Below are 21,622 nucleotides of genomic sequence, written 5' to 3' on the forward strand. Positions count from 1 at the left end.
ACACCTTTGGTAAAGGCCGTTCTCCAATTGGAGTGCTCGTGGGCAAGTGTTTCCCAATTGTTGATGTTTATACTACATTTTTTAAAATTTGCCTTGAGACAGTCTTTAAACCTCTTTTGTTGACCACCAGCATTATGCTTTCCATTTTTAAGTTCAGAATAGAGCAGTTGGGAAGGATCCAGTAATTACAAATCGGACTTTGGCTACAAATCGGACCCTGTCTCAGATGACTCACTGCAAGTCTAGGACTTTGTCCTTGTCCAGATTAGGCACATAGAAAGTATAAATTGGTGGTTGCCTTTTTGTGCCTCATTAGAAAGTTGGATGTGTGTGCTTTCTGTTACAGTTACAGTTACAATATGCATCTGATTGCAGTGAATGACAGTAGTTCTATGCACACTTAACTGGGTGTAGGCTCCACTGAACATAGTGCAACTTACTTCTGGTTAAACATGGATTTCAAGTTTTAGGATGTTTAAGCCCAACTCTAAAGAGGTTTAGTTTATTACACTGCAATAAATACCGGTAATATGCCTTTGCGTTAAAAATTTGCAAATGGTTACCAGTTAGGCAAAAATGACACAAAACAGATTAAAAAGAGTAAGTTTATAAGGAAACAGGTAATGTCATCATGTGATTAGTACCAAAAATATTTTAACAGATAGTCCCTCATGAACATACACTGCATTTAACAAAAATATAAACTACCATTTTTTTCTTACAAAAATATTAAAGGATTGAATGTGGCAGTGATCAAATTAACCTATTACAGTGACAATTACCCCATGTTTCTTTCCTGTTTGAACTGGATATTCTTTGTGCTTTTCCCATTCTTCATCGTCAGTATCCTGTTCAAATGTTTCTGGGTAAATAGGGAGCTTATCTTTGGGACACTCTTCATAATAGCTTCTGACATATTTCCCAACAAACCAGCCTTTGAATTCCTCAGGTTTTCTACATTCTAAACCATGGTAGTGAACACTGTAATGGTGCTTCAACCAGTAGAAAAGATAATGAATGTTGTAGTCACATCTCCAAGGGTTTTCTCTAAGCCACAGTATTTTCAAAAAGTACAAATCTTCTAATACTCCATATTCGAAATTTTGCAGGGAGTTGTTGGATAAATCCAATTCTTCCAGGTTCATGAGTCCTGCAAATGCAGCTGTTCAAAAAATGTAAACACTAGGATTACATATCTACTGTGTAGAAATAACAACTACCATAGAGATATGTGTTAGTACCATTAAACCTTGGCTGAGATTCACTGTGGTTGTGTTTTAAAGAAACAAGAGAGGCACAATGTTCTGAACATCATTGTGAGTGTTCTGTACCAGACCCAAAATAGAGATTAACAGTGTAATCCTTTACAAACTTATCTAGGAGTAAGTTGTATTGAATTCAGTGGGCTTGCTTCTGAGAAGACATGCATAATATTGCACTGTAAAACAATCTGATTAATCAGTGACTGTTGTTGCTTCCTGCAGGTGGAATTCTCTTAGATTTGATAGATATTCAACTTGTATTTCTTACTATTTCATAATTATTTAAAATGACATTTTGAGGAAATGAGCCACCTTTTGTATCATGAAAGCATTTATTAAAACTCACTATAGTTTGGTATATCATAATAAAGTTTACTCACCTGGGTCTATGTGAACTATTCCATTACTACTGAGGTTTAATACCTTCAGGTCATTCATGTCTTCAAATTCCTTGGGTCGTAGCTGGTTGATTTTATTATTAGATAGATCAAGTTTAACTACATCTGGAGGGATGTTACCAGGAACTTTCTTTAATTCTTCAGAAGGAAAGAAGAAATATATATACATATATATTATGGAAAGCCATAGTCCCCACTGCAACATAGTTTTCCATCTATCCAAATACCAACATAGACTACTCATGGGCATTCTTAAGTCTTCTTTTGTTTTTAAGACTGCTTTTAAAAATTGTTGTCTTCTATTTATACCCCACCTTTCTTCCATTATGGAACCTCAGGTAGTTTCAGTAAGGTGGTAGCCTGGTGTGCATATCCTATTCCCAGATATATTGCCCATTACTCCTTTAGTTTGTGTACCACCAACTTCAGAGAATCAGTGTACCCACCGAGAGTTTGAAACAAGGTAAACCAACTGAGGTGCTAAAGAAACCATCTTAAAAATCTACAAGTAGTACAGATTGTGCCAAAAAGTGTCATTTCCATGTTGTAGACAATGTAGAGCGTTGTTTTCTGGCTGCCTTGCTTTTTATGAAGAATGTTGCCATTGATTCACCAATTCACATATTGTCTTTCTGTCAAAACAACATTGAGAAGTTTGTCTTCCTCTGCACTTTGTGGCTTGGGTCACTTTTTAAAACTAATCTGGTGCTGTTTATTTTGAAGATAGCTTGTGTGGTTGTCAGGTGTGGGAGTTGCAGTTTGACAGGTTGGTGGATGAATGGTCTTTTAGAGCAGGAGTTTGAATATGGATAATTTTTGCTTGCAGATAGTATTCCCTAATTTCTAGACAGGGAACCTAGGGGTGTACAAACATGCCTAAATCCAAAATTCATTCAAACTTTCATCTAGTATTTTATGTTCTGCTGCCATTGGTTTATTTTGCACAAATCTTTTTTCCGTTTAATAATCTGCTAATGCCAATATATGAATATTTTAAACATCTTTATTTATCATTGTACATGATAGACATGCATGTCTCAGGTATCAGCAAATATTTGCAAATCAGTTACTTTCCCTATGTGTTTCTTTTCAAAGTTAATGAATGTCTAGAAAGAATATCTTTTGGCAATTTAAAGACCAAGTTAATTAAGTGACTAATGGCCCATCATAAAGACATCTCTGGCTGCAATTCTAACCCTGTCTACTAAGAATTAAATTAAAAATGGGGGAAATGATCTCATGAGCCAAATGTTAATCCCATGAGCTAAACCTCTGGCCAGAGGTTCTCTACCCCATGATTTAGGGAATAGGTGGTAGTACAGATAAAGTCTACAGGTAACAAAAGAGATAACTTCTTTCCATTTGAAAATAGCAATAATGAACAATGGATTCCATTGGTTTTTAAAATTCAAGTAGAAACAAATTAAGGCCTCAGTCTAATTCCGCTTACTTGGGAGCCCACCATTGAATACAAAGAGGTTTATTTCTGAGCAGACATGGGTCAGTTACAAGACATGGGGCTTGAAAGATAAATTACTCTAAATTATTTTTACTCTGAATTAATTTTCTTGTAGTCATGGGTGGTAGGTAGATGCAGGCTTCTCCTGTAGAATGGAACAATTTGATTAAACCACTAATATTTTTATGTTAAATGTATTATAGGGCTACATGCTCATCCTACTTCCAGGCTGCTTGTGTCTGACACACTTAAGGCACATATGCCCACTTTTGTTATTTTGTAATCGGGATGCTATAAGTTTTTTATCATAAGTCTATGGATTGTTATGCATAATAATAATAATAATAATGGATAATGGATAGGTGAAAAATTCCACTGCTTGGGCTAGATAACCACCAACTGTAATCTGTATGTCTACTGACAAGTAATTCCTTGAATTCAATTTGGCTTACTCTCAGGTAACAGTCAAAAGGCTTGCAGCCTAAAATATTTTTTAAAATATACTCCACCTTTCTACTACCTTGGGTAAAGTTTCCTAATGATAACTTTAATGGTCATTAATGAGCAGCTAAAAAGTAATATATATTTGACTTATACAAACCTTTTTTCCTGCAGTCCAGTGTCTGTACAGGAAACATGTAAATGTGGCAGAGAGAAGAGTCAAATTCAGGTCTGATGGGTTTAGGTTTTGGAATAGGAGGACCTGGTCTTTCTCCTTCAGTGCACAGCTGCTCTGATTTTACTTGCTTGAGCTTTTGACCTTTTAGTTTTGTTGGGTGTACACATTTAGCATAATTTCCCAAGTTCTTGTTCCTTGGAAGCTGCAGCATCGTTATAAGAGTTTCTATCTGACAGTTGCAGTCCCATGGATTATCATACAGGCGTAAATAAATTAAAAGAGGCATGTAAATAAACACCTCCTCAGACAGGATTTTCAACTTATTGTGCTGCAGCAAAAGTGTAGTGAGTTTATTTAAACCAAAAAAAGCTTCATCCTCAATTTTTGATATCTCATTCTGTTGTAAATCTAGACTTTTTAATTTTGTGTACTTGGAAAACATGTTGTTCTTCAGCTTGCGAATTCTGTTTCTTGCTAGGAGCATGTGTTTTAAATCTTCAGGCCAATCAGACAACAAAAATGTCAGTTTCCTTTCTTGGCAATCTAAGTATTTGTCATGAAGATAGGTGTACACATCGCATGGGGGTCCTGGGGTGTAGCGCTTGACAGTGCCGGATGCTTTTCTTAAGCCGTTTGACTTTCCATTATTTGCTTTGTTTCTTGAACTTCCATTTCTTGTCTTCCTAAAGTCAGCTGCTTTACAAAAGAAAAGTAGTATTATAATTGTAACCACTTGCATCCTGACATCCAGCTGGTCCCAATTATTTTGTACAACAGCTGGAACAGTCAGAGTATTCCTTTGAAATCTGAGTTTGGAAGCCTTTAACTGGCGTGGTTCTGAATCAAGGAGGCACACCAAGGGTATGAGGAATCGCTGTGTTGGAAGAAAAGCAGAATATTAGTGAGCTATTACCCTAGAATTAATAATAATAATAATAATAATAATAATAATAATAATAATAATAATATTTATACTCTGTCTATTTGGCTGGGTTTCCCCAGCCACTCTGGGTGGCTTACAGCTTATATAAAAAATTGTAAAACATCAGACATTAAAAATTTCCTGATACAGGGCTGCCTTCAGATGTTTTCTAAAAGTCACTTGTTTATTTCCTTGACATCTGATGGGAAGGCATTCCACAGGGCAAGTGCCACTACCGAGAAGGCCCTCTGCCTGGTTCCCTGTAACTTCACTTCTCGCAGAAGGCCCTCAGCGCTGGACCTCAGTGTCCAGGATGAACAATGGGGATGGAGACGCTTCTTCATGTATACTGGGTCGAGGCCATTTAGGGCTTTAAAGGTCAGCACCAGCACTTTAAATTGTGCTCAGAATTGTACTGGGAGCCAATGTAGGTCTTTCACGACTAGTGTCCTAAATTATAATGAATTAAAGCTGACATTTCAATATCTTTTCCATAATAATCAGCACATTGTATATTGAAAATAATTTCATCTGTGATAATAATGGTGTGCTTCCTTCCTAAATGGAGATATGAATAAATTATTTATTATCAAATATTAATGATGTCATACACCATTATATCTGATACAGTATCACCTGATACAGGGAACTTAGGGAATGAATTTGTAAGGGCATTAAGGTCGACAAATGGAACCCAATTAGTTTTGCCATAGTCTGATGATTATTGGCTTGTAGTAAACATGGAGGCAGCCATTTTCATTAGTGATTGGCATTCCATTGACTCTTGAGGATACACCTGCTTAAAAAGCATTTCCCTGATCTCCTGACTTTCATCTCTTGTAGTAATTTGATTTGTTTTGTTTTTAGGATGGCTCGGTTTTTGGTTAGTTTTTATGGGGGGGGGGGGGTTGGTTGTGGTACAAAGCAAACAGAAAAGCAGGGAACTGTACATCTGTTTTCTCCAAGTCAATTCATAGTATTTTTCACAGCTCATTTACGTTTGGTGAGAGACATTTTTGTCAGACATCTTGCAGTTGGGGGAAAGGAGAGGTGAGGAAAGAGATGAAGATATTGTTCTTTCATTCTGTTGCCTGTTCTTAGTGTAGAGGGGTTTGCGTCAGCATCACATGAATAGGTCCTTTGTGTTATTTATTTATTTATTTATTTATTTATTTATATTGATATTGTGAGAGGTTAGGGGTTCCCAAGCTTGGTTGGTTGTATTTTGTAGTAATTGTTGTTGTGACTCTTAAGCTGTTTTAATGGGTTTATTTATTATATATTTTAATTATGGGTATTTTAATGTAGCTGTTTTACAGTGTATTTTTCTTTTTATTCTTGTTCTTTCGCTGTTGACGTTTATTTGTTTGTGAACTGCCTTGTATTTCTTCTTGAAATGAAAGCTGATATACGAATTCTTTCTTTAAATAACATCAACTTCTTCACTGAATATAACTATAAGTTCTAGCGCCTCCTTAAATTAATAAAACAAGTTAGCTTATCCAGATCTAACAACCCAGGTTTGCTGATGATACCAAATAGTTCAGATGCTTAAGACAAAAAGAGATTTCATGGAGATCCAAAACAATATTTCAAAACTGAGTGAATGGGAATTACATTGAATTTCATTTACCCTTTTAAACAAGTGTAAAGTGATGGACAATGGGAAAAGAAACCCTACCATCCCATATATGTTAATAGTCTGAACTAGCAGTGACTACCCAGGAAAGAGATCTTGGGTCTTTGTAGATAGCTTGATTAAAATGTTGACCCAGTGTGTGGCACCTTTGAAAAAGGTGAATTCCACATTAAACATAATAATACCCTGTTGCTGGTTTACCTGGTGGTCGTTGTGGCCTGACATGACTGTTGGGCAAGGGGTGGGAATCCTCAGGAATCTTCTGCCTGAGGTGGCTGGGCAGGAGAGCGGAGTCCGGCAGTGGAGCTGGAGCTAATCATTATCGCTGGGCTCCCAGGGACAAGGGCTTCCGGGGCAGGCTAGAGAAAAGACTATGAAGGTTTGGTCCGCCTCTGGAGCATAGAAGGTGGACCTGCCCAGTGTGTCCACTGCCAATGCTGCTCTTGAACCTCTGGCTTTCCACAGGCCAGAAGTTTTCCAGCCCTGGTTTACACTGACTGACAGCAGAATTTCAGAGTCTCCACAGTTTCATATTTTCTCCTAGCTCAACCTAGAGATGCTGGGGATTGGACATGGGACTTTCTGTACACATGCAGAGCAGATGTTCTACCACTGAGCTCTGCCCTCTCGTGATCTTATCATTCTTCTTAGGCTGCTTCTAAATATTTGCTCTACTGCCTTGTCTGGTACAATACCATGTTCCATGACAATACTGTCTGGGATTGCAGCCTAACAGCATGGGTGGGAAAGTGGCCCTCCAGATGTCACTGGACTCCATTTCAGAGTCTGCTATCACCATCAATGGTCAGAGGTGATGGGAGTCATGTTCAAGCAGTATCTGGAGGTCACAGGTTTCTTATCTCTGGTGTACAGGATAAGATGTTGATTCACCCTGTCCTGTACATGTAGGCTGCAATCCTATACAAATTTACCTGGGAGCAAGCCCCGTTCACCTCTAGGTTTCAGTGTTATAGTAATATGATCTAGTAATCTAGTAATATGATCTAGTTCTAAAACCAACCAGTAGTCTGCATTATCTTTTCATCCTGGAGGCAAGGGGATCTAAGGAAAGTGAGGCCATTAAACAAGATGGACCCATAGCATGGGCTAAGATGTCCCAGGACAAAACCATAGTTAAGAAAAAGGCTTGTAATGTCCCTATTCACTCATAGTATCAACACTCATTAAGTTTACATTCTTGACCCAATCAAGTCTAGGAGCTGTCACAGGAGTGACATGCTATCACAGGCAGCTTTTCCAAGCCTCAACAGAGTGGCTTAGCTTACTGTTTGAGAATGTGTGTTAACAGAGCAATACTGTAACTACATTCCTTTGGTGATGGGGGGGGGGTATCCCTGGAAAAAGCAAAACTATCTTTTAACAATGAAAATATTGTGTAATCCCAATGAAATGACATATCTCCAGTGTTACTGACCATTGGTATAAAATATATTTCATCATTTCCCATTGCATTGCCGATTTTGGGTTTATGCTAATGAAAACTGCTGGATATTAGCTGATGTTTTCAAGTAATGCAAGATACTAATTTGGTGTTATATTTATTTTAGCTCACTGTAAGAATTTGCAAGACTTAAATGTCACTGAATGTCAAGGGTTAAATGTAAGTATTTATATAACAAATTTGAAATATCCTTAATGTAATTCGGATATAGTAAATTTTAGTTCTAATTTTGATTTCTGAGAAGACACAACATTTTTAAAATGAGAAGCTGTGCTCTATGTAGCATAATTTGGCTAAAGTCCAAATATTATGAAGTTTGAATAGGAAACCAATCTGATTTCATGGTTTGTAAACAAGGAAAAGCTGTATAGACTTCCAGCTTCAGTCTACACTGATGTGAGGAGCCTCCAGACCATGGGCCAAATATGGACCAGAAACAACAATTTAAGGATGCCATTTTGAAAACCAAAAGAGGTCATTTATTCTACCTGAAGATTCTGGTTATCTTAGTTACGTTTGTATGTTGTATTGTGTTAAGAATGTGGTTACAGTAGATAATGCTAAATATTATTGCATGTCCAATTTATTATCAGATGTCTAGGTGTGCTGTTGAAGTATAGTGTGAACTGAAAAATGCATCTGATATAGATCCATATTATTTACTTTAAAAAAATGAAACCAATTTCATTTATGATTTTCTTCATTGAACAGGATGAACTAATAAGGCTTGTAACAGACAGTTGCCCAGCAATCCTTTACTTAAATTTATCTCACACAGATATCACAAATGGAACACTAAGACTTCTGTCAAGGTAAAAACAATCTGTTTTATAAATAAATTCTGAATTTTAGTATAACAGTAGAAGATTCCACCTTTATAAAGATCAGCTGCTCTCTCTCACTGTCTATCACTATAATATGTAAACAAGTGTCCCCAAACTTTTTGGACCAAGAGACACATTTGAAATTGTAGTAAACTGCTGTGGGTGCCAGAAAACAACAACAATTTCACAACAGAAAAGTTGGCAGTGCTGAGCACCTCCCATAAAAAAGGGTAATTCACTACAACCCTTCCCCCAAATAAAACAGTGATCAAAAAGCAGGGGCAGCACCCCCCTCCAATAAAACATTGACCAGTGGTTTTGGGAGACTTCAACATCCCTCCCAAGGCAACTGGCTCTGGGGTGACTGAGGACTTCATGGCTGTGGTGGAATTGACAGTAGTCAGGCTTGAGAATATGGACTGATAGGAAGAAGAAGAGGAGGAGGAAGAGTTTGGATTTGATATCCCGCTTTATCACTACCCAAAGGAGTCTCAAAGCGGCTAACATTCTCCTTTCCCTTCCTCCCCCACAACACACACTCTGTGAGGTGAGTGGGGCTGAGAGACTTCAAAGAAGCCCAAGGCCACCCAGCAGCTGCATGTGGAGGAGCGGAGACACGAACCCGGTTCACCAGATTACGAGTCTACCGTTCCTAACCTCTATACCATACTGGATAAAAACTAGCAGAGAGGGGACAACTAGCTGGGCCAGGAAGGTTATTAATGCCTCCTTGCAAGAGTGGGTGATCCTTCCCTGCTTGAAGGAGGCAGTGGTGAAACCACTCCTCAAGAAACCCTCCCTGGATTCGGCCATTTGCTAATCTCCCCTTCATGTTCATAAACACAAGATACTCTCTGATTCTGACAGATAAGAGGGCTGAAAATGACATGTTCATAGCCCAATCCTATAGATGCACTCAGAAGTAAGTCCCATTGATTTCGGTGGGACTTACTGCCAGGTATAGCCTCAGTTACTTGCACTTCTAAACAACAGATTGGGAAAGGACCATGAAATAAATTTGGTTAGAGCTGAATAGAGCACAATGATTACCTTATTATACACCTGCATGCTAAAGACCTGATGAGGCACTTTGGAGCTATTTTGACAATGACAGAGAACTGTGTTAATGGCATATTTGATTTTATTGCAATTTACCCCAAGACGTTCTGGTTATTTATTTATTTATTTATTTATTCATTTATTTGGAATAGTTATAGCCCACCATTCTAGTTCAATCGGTTAAGGCAGCTAACAAAGACAGATATTTAAAAATACAGCCACAACAACAAAATTTTAAAATTCAACAAAAGATGGACAGTTAAAATATAACAACAACCAAAACAAAAACAAAACTTAATTGGATAATCAGCAAAAAGAATTGCCTAAACACAAAAGTTTTCAGGAGGTACTGAAATACCATCTGAGATGAATCTGTATAGAATTACTGAGGTTGTGACAAATGTAAAGCAGCTGCTGTAGTTGAGAAAGCCCTCTCACCATACATTGCATGGGGGTGATGCACATCAAAGCACCTCACCTAATGATGTCCATGAATAGGTCGAGGGAGACAGAACCATGCAGGAGGAGATGGGCAGAACAAATCCTCTATGCCAGTGGTTGCAAGGCAAGGCTATACTGGCAAATTAAATGCTTACCATATACCAGGGTTATCAAATTAAAGGAGGCAGTTCACATCTTCTAAAAGTAAATTGCAGTGAAATTAATTAAAATAGGCCATTAAATCCAGTTCTCTTGTTACTTTCCCTGAAGCTCACAATGTGCCTGATTAATCCCCTAATATGCGGATGCATAGTAAGTCATGATGAGGGAAGGCTATAATAGGAAAGTGTGAGATGTTGGACTTCTAAAAGGTTCTTGGCAGGAATTTCAAAAATACTGACAAGTCAACCCTTGTGAAACATCTTCAAGCTGCTTCCCTGCTCCCTTCTATACTATGCATATACCTTAAGAATCATAGACACAACACAAACCTTAAGAATCATAGACACAACACAAATCTTATGTTTGAAGCTCCCTACCAATTGTGAAGCATAAGGCTCCCTGAGTTCAATGAGACTTCTTGCAGCCTTCCAGATGTTGTTGGACTATAACTACCATCATCTCTGATAATGGGCCATGTTCACTAGGGCTGGTGGCAGCTTCAGTCTAACAACATATGGAGGGCCACATGTTTTCTATTCAAGTTCCACATAACTATCTTGCACCTAGGCCTCACTAGCAGTGAGGAACTGATCAACAAAGTGGAAGTACAGGGAACATTGAGAGGAAACAATAATGTCCTCGGGTTTCATTATATAGAGGCAAGGGAAACCTGAGTGTAATTGGACATGCACTCTGGACTTTAAGAAGGCTGATTTCCTTAACAAACTTGAGGAACTACTGTGTGAGATCGCACCGTATGTCAGAAATACTCAAAGAGAAGGGAGTCCAAGATGGATGGAAGTTTCTTAAAGGTGAAATATTGAAGGCACAAATGCAGATGATTCTAACAAGAAAGAAGAATGGGAGGCATTTGTTGGTAAACATTTTTTGAACAACTTGGATAATGAAACAGAAGATAATCATCAAATTTGTGGATGACACCCAAACTGGGAGGGGTATCTAATGCTGTAGAAGTGTTGAAGGCAGAATCAGGATTGGAGATTACCTTTACAGAATGGAGAACTAGGCCCAAACTACCAAAATGAATTTCAGAAGGGATAAATGTAAGGTTCTACACTTAGACAGGAAGAAGCAGCTGCACAAACATAAGATGGAGGACACCTGGTCTGTCAGTAGCACATGAGAAAAGGTCTAGGGGTCTTAGTAGACTACAAGCTTAACAGTCAACAGTTCTGGGCATCACAATTTAAGAAAGATATTGATAAGCCGGAAACATCTGGAAACCAAACCTTCAGTATGTTTAGCCTGGACTCCCTCCTTATGCATCTCAACTGGTCATAATTTGCTTGACTGAAATAAAGTATGTTATATAGGTAGTTAGTTAAACAGCTAATTTGTTCTTTGTGCCCATGTTTCTGTGTGTACAGCAGCAAATGGAAGCTGGGTTAATTCTTGCTGTGAGCTAGAATCAGCTCTAGTATGACAGTCTCCTTAAATGTCTGATCTGTATAGTTTTATATCCTTATGCCATTTTCTAGTGTCCAATGTGGCCTAGTGGTATTTTCAAAGTAGCCTCCAAGATCATAAAGCCTTTTCAAATGTTGCCATTTCCCCCTGTAAAAATAATATTCCATTTAAATATAGCTGCATCATTTTTAGCTTCTCTATCTCAGCACTAATGTGTTTGGATCAGTGTGAATGAACTTTCTGTTTTTCAGCATAACATCTTGTACTGTAGTTTTCCTATCTGAACATTGCAATAGTTATGTTGCCTGCCAAGCTATGTTGTCCTAATCGCATTATCTCCTGCAACCACAAAAAGAAAACAAGCAAACAGTTCAGACTGAAATTTCCTTTAAGACCCCTCCCACAAAATCCTGTTTTTGCACCAGTTTCTTGTTGTTGGCAGTCTCAACCAGGTGCAGCTTATGTACTATGTTATATTTTAACGCAGTTCTTCAGTAACATTTATAAATCATACAGCTGGTTATGTTATGATGTTGCTGGCCCAAACAAAGCTCATTCATTGTGAGCCTGCACTTCCTTAATAAACATTATCCCCACTTTGAACCCTCCTTTGCTGTCGGTCTGATTGGCTACACTCACTCAGGGCTTTGAAGAGATTCACACAAAAAGCACTGCCACGTGATTGCCAAGTATAGGGAATGCAATACATCCCATATGTTGAGACATCTAATACAGCATCCCTCCAAGGGAAATAAAATGACCTAAAAGGTAACCTAATCTCCCTTCTCTTTGAAAGGGATGCGCAGACACACATTTTTATAGAAATGTTTGTGAAATATATTGTTGTAAAAAGCCTTTTTCAATTCAGCCATGCATTTGGGACTTCTGAATACTTATTTGTTTATGACATTGTTATATTAACAGACACCTGAAGTCTAGAAGAACAAAGTTTAATTAAAGCCCATTGCAGGGATTGGCCCTAAGACCCTCCAGATGTTGTGTGGCACAACTCCCATCGCCTATGACCATTGGCTGCGCTTGGCTGGGACTGATGGGAGCTGGGAGTCCAGCAACATCTGTGGGACCACAGGTTCCTATTCTTGTCATAAAGAATATTAGATGCTGACTAATACAAGCTGAAGCATTTTAACTTGGATGAGAGAAGATGAAGCCTGTTAACATTAATTGTTACTTGTCATTGTCATAATGATGAGAATATAATCCACAGTTTGTACCCCTAAAAATTAATGTGCTATCATTGGAAGATCTTAGGTGTTTATCTTGTCACAGAACAGTTTATCTGAATCCTTTACCTGGCTTTTTGTCTTAATACAAAAGTAAATATTTACTGTTTGTATTTCTTTCCATATTAGTCTTTCAATTTAACCCTTATTATCTGTAAAGTTTTCCCTCTCTTATTCATTAAGAACACAAAAGTCCAAGTCTTACAAGCAGTGGTCATGATGTCATACTTTCATCATGGTGGGTGTTCCCAGCTTAGCTTTTGCTGACTTGTGAAGTTGCCTTAAATGTTTTCCTGGACTAAAATTTGTTGCAGAGCATGTTGTCTACTCCTAATCATACAGTATATTTTTTCTTCTGCAAGCTTTCATTTGTGGTGATTGTGGCACTGCATCTCATATTTTAGTTCGACTACTTTATAATTGTATAAAATTAATACTCTTCAGTATGATAATGCCTAAATATGTATTATAAAAATGAAGTTGTAGAGAGTATAGTTTCAGAGTATTCATTTGCTATGTATATTGTCTAACCCACTTCCTTTGTCTGTCACTGGATATACCTGTATGTTATAAACGTTTCCTATTAATAAGTCACACAGTGCAATCCTGTGCATATTTACTCAAAAAATGTCACCATGCTCAATGAGGCTTACTTCCAAGTATAGCAAAGTATTACAGCTTTAGGTTGTTATGTGAGCACACAACTATTTTGTAATTTTGTTTTGTTAGAATGGCTGTGTCAAACCTTAATGGAAACAATTACACAAGCAGGGGTGGTTTAACATTATGTTTCATTCTTTTATGCTTTTAATATCCTTTGATAGAGTTCTGGTTTTCATTATGAACACAAAAAGCTTAAAAAACAATGTGCTTAATGTTACAACTTGGTCCTTAAAATGGTTGAGAGTAATATATAATTTAGTGCAAACTTTTGAGTTTACAACCAAGGAAAATCATTTTAAAATCAGGTTTCATTTAAGATGACTTTGGTTCATGAATAATCTTATTAAACAGTGCAAAGTACATGCAACAAGGAAAAGTGAAACACAGCTTTTTTGTATTCAGGCAAAGTGAATATTCCCATTAAATTCCAGTATACACCCATGTTCTTAGAAAGCTTTTTAGCTTCAGTATCAAATTGCACCAGAAATCTGTATGCAACATCTTAGTAACTGATTTCTTCTTTTATCTGGCATAGGGGATGCCCCAATTTACAGTATTTAAGTTTAGCTTATTGCAGAAAATTTACAGACAATGGCTTACTGTACCTCGGCTCTGGAAGAGGGTGCCACAAGCTCATCTACTTGGATATTTCAGGCTGCCTCCAGGTTTGCATTTCAGTTTTCTTTTTCATATTGTAGCGAAGTGATTCCTTTAGAGAACTGACGGCACCAAGCACTCATGGTATAATCAAGTAGTACAGTCACTGCAGCAAAGTTTTGAGAGGTTTTAAATTACATTACCACAGCTGCTTAAATTTTCCTGAGGAATAGCACTATAGGCTTTTGGCTTTTTTCCAGTGGGCGTTTTTAACTGTAAACAGCCAGTCCTTATTGCATAATGAAAGCATGCATTGCTGTTGGAGGTGGACTTAAAACATGCTTGCTTTGTGCTTTTACTTCCATACGTACAATTTGCAGACATTAACAATACTCAAGGGTCCTCTGCTGAGCGAACAGAAATAAAACTCCTTGACAGGGACAGGATTTCCTGAAAAGGAAATCAGATTGTCAGTGAGCTTTCTAATATCACTTTCCTTCTTTTGTAAAGTGTAAGAACGTAGCATGGTAACATACTACCACCCTTCCACTAAGAGAAAGAGAAATATAGAGTGTGTGTGTGTGTGTTACACTCTTTCTCTCTCTTGGCCACCAGCCCCCAACAGTCTTTTTTGTTGTGGTGGTTGCAGGGATGTGTACAGCTATTCTTTTGAACCGCTTCATTTAGGCAGCCCACTGTCGTATGTGTAAGAATCTATACAGTGGGGACATCCTGTACCATCATACATAACTTTAAATTCATAAAACAATAATTGGAAACCGTAGAAGGATCCTGCAGGTGATGCCAGGGCACACTTTGAGCCTTGCTCCATTCTCACTAGTGCAGACACAGAGGTGAACTGTAAGAGCTATGGCAGAAAATTGGATTCCTTGGAAAGAAGAGGGGGAAATAAATTTAATAAATAAATAAGCGTGGGATATTCTCTTATTCAATCCCTTCCCACTATCACCACATATGAACGCAAAAGACATAAACCAAGTAGTAAAAGCAGGTGAAGTTCTCGGCAGAAGAAAGAAAGCTGCCCAGCCATGCACTCACTTTGCACGTTATTTCCCAATTTCCAGCCACCCTGTTTAGGATATAGAGACCTATTGCACACCCTTCCATGTCCACCTCTGTCCTATCAGCAGTGGTAGGTCATTCCTTTCCATTTCCATGTCCCTCATCTGGGACATATTGATAAAATAATAATAATCCAATAAGATATTAAAAACACGATAAAAATCATTAAAAACTTCCCTAAACAGGCCTGCCTTCAGATGTCTTCTAAAAGTCAGATAGTTTTTTATTTCCTTGACATCTGATGGGAAAACAAACAAACAAACAAACAAACAAAAAAGGCGATACTCCACACCAGTGAGTATTGGACTGTCACAGAAAAAGCTCTGCTTACTGTTTGCATTCCAGATTTCTTTTGTTGGGTGTACTTGCAGCTGATTGCTTTCTCTCTCACTGAATTGATTTTTAGCAGAAAATATGGACTTACTTCAGAACTAGGGTGAAGAATGGCTTAATAATATAATAAATTTTATTGGCCTGCAGTGAGACATGAGACCCAGGAGATAGAATAATAATTTACATTGCTGGTTGTAAACACAATTTTGTTGAAGTGAGAACTTCCAAATGTTGGTGTAAAGTGGTCAGGAAACAGGCAGTTGTTGCTGACCATCTGTCTGCAGGCAGAATAGCCAGCCAGCTTGTCATCAGGGTAATGAAATACCCAGACTGGGTAACTCTACTAAGGGGTGGCAATGTAAGAGCTGTACTGGATCAGACCAAAGACCCATCCAGCCCGGCATCCTGTTCTCATAATCACCAAGCAGTTGCCTATGGGAAGCCCCCATGTAGACCTGAGTGCAACAGCCCTCTCCCTGCTTGTGATTCCCAGCAACTGGCATTCAGAGGCACAGTGCCCCAACACTGGAGGTAGAATGTAGCCATCATGGCTAGTAGCCACTTTCAGTCTTGCCTTCCATGGATTTGTCTAAATCTCTTGAAAGCCATCCAAGTTGGCAGCTGACACTACAACTTCGGATAACAAATTATATAGTTTGCATGCACACTAAAGCTCATACCAAGAACAAACTTAGTTGGTCTCTAAGGTGCTACTGGAAGGATTTTTTTTTTTTTTTGGATATAGTTACTATGTGCTATGTCCTGAATCTTGCAACATTCCACTTCATTGGATGCCCTCGGGTTCTGGTTTTAGAGAAGGAGAAAAGCATCTCTCTGTCCACTTCCTCCACACCACACATAATCTTATATAAGTATGTCATGCCCCCTTATTATTTTCTTCTAAACTAAAAAGGCCCAAACATTGCAACCTTTCCTCTTGGAGTAGTTGCTCCAACCTCTTGATCTTTTTGGCTGCCCTTTTCTGAACTTTTCCCAGCTTTTCAGTATCCTTTTTGAGCTGAGGTGACCAGTCTTATGACTGCAGGCTATGCAGATCAATCTCATATTCACCTCTCTCCCCCCCCCCCCCAAATTCCCAACTAATCTTCAAAGCAGGCTGATTTTCCCCAAGCCACTTTGGCACGCGCACAAGCATTTCGTACACACACACAAAGGCTGAGAGATTCAATGATACCCCTCTGGAGGCTTCAACTGGGGCAAAAACCCCTGACTAGCTCCCCCCCCCCCCAATGGCACTGCTGAAGGGGTTTGCAGGAGACTGGCACTCCTTACTCTCAACCTAAAATCCTTCAGTGATGCAAAAGCACCACTGGAGGCCAGAAGCATCTTTAGTTTACTTAGCTCTACTGCCAAACCACAAAAAGATCCAGCAAGTCTACAATTGTGGGCAACTGAGAGATGCTGCTAATACTAGGCGTAGTGTAATCACAGAAGCAAATTGTTTCCAGGCCTAGTTGAAAACCCAGCTGATAAGTTTCTAAAATTTTGTACACTATAATTTCCACATATATATTTCCAGCATAGGAGGAAAATACCCTACTGATTTAACTGGGGTCAAAGCAGCCTGGAGAGAGACTTAATACTGTGCTATGTTCCAGAATATAGTTGTTATTCACAGATAGGGTTGGATTTCCCCAAGACAGAGCCAGCTGGCATTGTTCAGGCCACCTCACATTTCCTGGAGGCTGTAGGAGGCAAAGTGTCTCCACAGCAATGCCTCTGGGTGCATATCTGCCAGACTGATTTGAACACCTGGCATGATGGCTCTTCCAGCAGCACTAATCCAAAAATTAGAAAATCTACTTAGGGGAGTAGGAGTGACATTATGGAGTGTTCTGCCTATTCTCATCTACAAATTAAGCTTCATTCAAAGCTAGGAGGCCCTAAATGGCAATAATTCCAACATGTGGTCCATTTTATGTTTAACGGAAATATTTTAATTCAAGCCAAAAAGATGTATTAGAATGTACAACTTGGGCTGCAATTTGTTCATACCCATGATATACACACATGATATATACACACATTCTGTAGCAAAATCCAATGTATATATTAATAGCTGTTGATAGGATACCAGTCTTAGTCCAACTGACTAGACATTGCCCAATTAGTTCCACATATCCAGAGGGGATTTGGACTTGAGTTTTTCCCACTACCACCACGACCCAACATATACTACAAAGCAAACTGCTTTTAGAATACTGTGGAGTATCAGAAGTACTTCATGAAATAGTACAGGGAACAGTTGTTGAAAAAGCAAATATTGAAAGTGACCATTATATTGATTTTGTTTTTTTCCAAAGCAGCTACAATACAGTGTATTGCCAATTCTCAAGGAATATGAATATGAATGAAAGGATGGTTGTTACCAGTAAATATCAAGCCAAACGTGCTTTCTAAAATAATAAAATAGGTTGGGATTGGGAAGTCCCAGCCATGAAAAAATAAATTGTTAATACTCCCAATATCTCCCAGTTAGAACAGTGGTCTTTTTGTGTGGGAGAGGAAAAAAATGTAATAATTACAATGTATCAGAAAATAATAATAAGATTTTCAACTAGTTTATTGCCAACTTCTTGGAAACAGTTTCAATTTAAAAGGGAAGAAAGATAAGATAAGGAAACATGGCTCCAGATTTTCCCAGTCCTCATGAGTTTCTAAGCTTATGGTACATTTCAGGAGAAGACCAGAAATTGATATTTTGAGGAGCTTGTTGGAGTTCTTCATACACTTTCTATAGTGATTGGTTATCTTTTCGCAGCATGAACTAGGAATGCTGTGTTTAAATTAATAACATCTGAATGTACTTTCTCAAGGAGCATTCACCCCCTGGGAATTGTTCAACATGACCTTCTATCCTCTTGTGAACTGGTTTCTATGCCAAGATAGAAAATGGCACAAAAGCCATTTCCTATACCATGTGAAAGATTATCTGTTATCTTTATTTAATAAATTTACAATTTGGCAGTGGTTCTTACATTCCACTAGATTTGCATCATTCAGGCAGCCCAGAGAGAACAGAACCAAGAAAGAATGTGTTACCTAAGGCAAGTTATTTATGGAAGCAAACTAGCTATTGTTAATAGTCCACAAATTAGAAATGCATGCAACTAAGATATTTTGTATGCAGTATAAATTCAGTACAGTAGAGCAAAGCTATATGGAAGCCTTTTAAACTGGATATTTAGGCATCTTTGTAGGCATACTATAGCTATTATTGAGCAATTGGTGGGGAAGCAGAAAGGCAGAAGTTAAAACGATGGGTATCACATATTTATTTGCTATATTTCATTTGAAAATAAGAACTGTGAAGTTTGTGCCTTAAGTAAGTTTATATTTTTGTGTCTTCTCCAGCCTGTGTCCCATTCCAAATTTACTTCTTCCTCCCCTGTCTAAAATAAATTCTAAAATTCAATGTTACTGGCTACTTTCAAGTAAGCTTCTACTTATGGCATTAGCTTACTCTTCTTTCTGAGCTGTTTTTAAAATTTGGAGTCCTAGCATACTTATTTTAGTGTTCATGTTGGCATTGTAAATAAGCCCACAGGTGTTAGTAGCTGGCTAAGAGGCTAGTGTCCTGAATGTCCTTTGTGGCCTGCATGGAAATACAGGATGTCAGCATCTTGACAGGCTAGTAACAGCAGCAACAACAACATTTTCTTCCAAGCTGATTGACGGTATCAAGCCACCCCATTCCTTCTCCACATGCTTACTTAGTTTCCATGTTGGTTGCAGAAGAAGGCTTGTTCTTCCTCCATGACCAATTCAGAAACCAAGTGAGCTGGCAGAGGAGAGAAAGTGCCACCTGTGCGGTAGCTTATCTATCTGCCCTGCTCACTTGCCAGCATGGAATTTCATTCACTCACTGGCAATGACTTCCTGGTCACCTATGTCTATCAGTTGTTAAATATGAAGTTGACTTATAGACATTCAAAAACTTGAAGAATTGTATTGGTGCTGCCCGATCTAAAATTATTGAATTTAAAAATTGGTGCTGGGAGGAAAGTGATCTATCTCCCAGCTGCAGTGATACTAAAGCTACAGTTCTAAGCATGCTTACTAGTGAGTAAGTCCCACTGAATATTAATATTATATCCTTTTTTATTCAGTTACATCCTACCCTACCTTACAAAGAAGCCCAGGGCAGCAAACATAATGATCATATTAATCTTAAAACAGTTTTAAAACATTCTAAAAACAGTTTCAAAAGAGTTATGTGTTAGTATTAAGAGCAATTTGACAGCCAATGCAGTGCTTTCAGGACCAGTGACACATGGTCCTATCAGCTGCCCTATTACTAGCCCTAGTAGCTGCTGCATCCTGCACTAATTGCTCTCTGGTGCTCTTCATGGGCTGCTCCACATACAGCACATTACAGTAGTCCAGATGGGAGGGCAGCAGTGCATGAACAACTGAGGCCAAGCTATCCTGATCTTGGAACGGTCAAAGCTGGCAAATCAGCCTTAGCTGAGCATAAGCGCTCTTAACCACAGAAGCCACTCCAGTTATAAGTCGGAATCCAAGAGTCCTCCCAGACTACAAACAAGTTCCGAAGGAGTGCAACCCCTCCCAGGACATGTCATACACCTAATTTCTGGGCATGGGAACCACACATTCACAGCACTAACATATTATCAGGTCTCAGCCTCAGTTGATTAGCCCCCATCCAGCCCTTCTCTGCCTCTAAACACTGGTCCAACTCCTTCATAGCTTTCCATGGCTTTCCATATGTTATTGGACTCCAGTCACATCCATAGCTGTCAACTTTTCCCTTTTCTTGCAAGGAATCCTATTCGGAATAAGGGAATTTCCCTTAAAAAAAGGGAAAAGTGGACAGCTATGGTCACATCAGCCCCTGTCAGCATTGCCAATAGGTGATGGGAGTTGTATTCCAGCAACATCTATGGGACACTGATTCCCCATGTAGCAACAAATGATGTCTTGCCATGATATTGGAAGGCAGGGAGTGTTTGGTCCACTCATTTAACTCCAAACTATAATTTTGTGTTATATCTGAATGAGCCTTTAGTGGAAAGAAGGGCATTCCCTATAGCACCTATTTATTTAACATAGGCTTCATTTGAACTTTAAATTTTTATTAATTTTCCTAGGCTTCTTAACCAGAAATAACATGCATTCATAAAGGCATTGCTATGTATAGGATTAACTTTCCAAAATTAATATTTAAATGGAAAAACACATTTGACATGTGCACACATACCCAGTATTTATGAAGCTGGGAAATATTGTGAATCTGGAATCAGACATTTTCAGACAGACTGTTTTCTTATAGATTCTCTTGAAACAAAATCTTCTTTTGTTCCAGATAATATATTTTGTAGTTTTCCTTTACTAGCTTGAAAATAATGCATAATAATTTTCTCATAATATAGATGTTAATAATGATTTATAATATTGGCATACAATCCATGTTTTCTGTTAAAAATGTTTTTAAAAATCAGATCACAGTGGAAGGCTTCAAGAATATTGCTGACAGCTGCAGTAGTATCAAACACTTGATCATTAATGAAATGCCCACTCTATCAGACAGATGTATTCAGGTAAGAAACTGAAACTGTCATATATTTATTCTGTAAAGATGTTGTTGTTGTTGTTTGTTTTAGTTGTGTCCAACTCTTCATGACCCCATGGACCAGAGCATGCCAGGCACTCCTGTCTTCCACTGCCTCCTGCAGTTTGGTCAGACTCATGTTGGTAGCCTCGAGAACACTGTCCAACCACCTCATCTTCTGTCGTCCCCTTCTCCTTGTGCCCTCAATCTTTCCCAGCATCAGGGTCTTTTCCAGGGAGTCTTCTCTTCTCATGAGGTGGCCAAAGTATTGGAGCCTCAGCTTCAGGATCTGTCCTTGCAGTGAGCACTCAGGGCTGATTTCCTTCAGAATGGATAGGTTTGATCTTCTTGCAGTCCATGGGACTCTCAAGAGTCTCTTCCAGCACCATAATTCAAAAGCATCAATTCTTCGGCGATCAGCCTTCTCTATGATC

General features: G+C 38.5%; 2 protein-coding genes across 2 annotated transcripts in view; one reads left to right on the forward strand and one right to left on the reverse strand.

Moving 5' to 3' along the window:
• Positions 1-21,622, forward strand: part of FBXL13 (F-box and leucine rich repeat protein 13) — a 61,074-nt gene that overhangs the window by 17,342 nt on the left and 22,110 nt on the right. The window contains exons 10-13 of the mRNA XM_033161393.1: positions 7,868-7,920; positions 8,473-8,573; positions 14,118-14,247; positions 21,079-21,177. Of these exons, the coding sequence (XP_033017284.1) occupies positions 7,868-7,920; positions 8,473-8,573; positions 14,118-14,247; positions 21,079-21,177 (383 nt within the window). The remainder of the gene's footprint in view (positions 1-7,867; positions 7,921-8,472; positions 8,574-14,117; positions 14,248-21,078; positions 21,178-21,622) is intronic.
• LRRC17 (leucine rich repeat containing 17) lies at positions 588-14,323 on the reverse strand. The gene is made up of 4 exons (XM_033161394.1): positions 14,188-14,323; positions 3,721-4,612; positions 1,643-1,798; positions 588-1,162 (listed from the first exon to the last, which is right to left on the reverse strand). Exons 2-4 carry the CDS (start codon positions 4,475-4,477, stop codon positions 759-761), a joined length of 1,317 nt encoding a protein of 438 aa, XP_033017285.1. The 5' UTR covers positions 4,478-4,612; positions 14,188-14,323; the 3' UTR covers positions 588-758.

The sequence above is a fragment of the Lacerta agilis genome, chromosome 10, assembly GCF_009819535.1.
Source record: "Lacerta agilis isolate rLacAgi1 chromosome 10, rLacAgi1.pri, whole genome shotgun sequence".
NCBI classification, from domain to species: Eukaryota; Metazoa; Chordata; class Lepidosauria; order Squamata; family Lacertidae; genus Lacerta; species Lacerta agilis.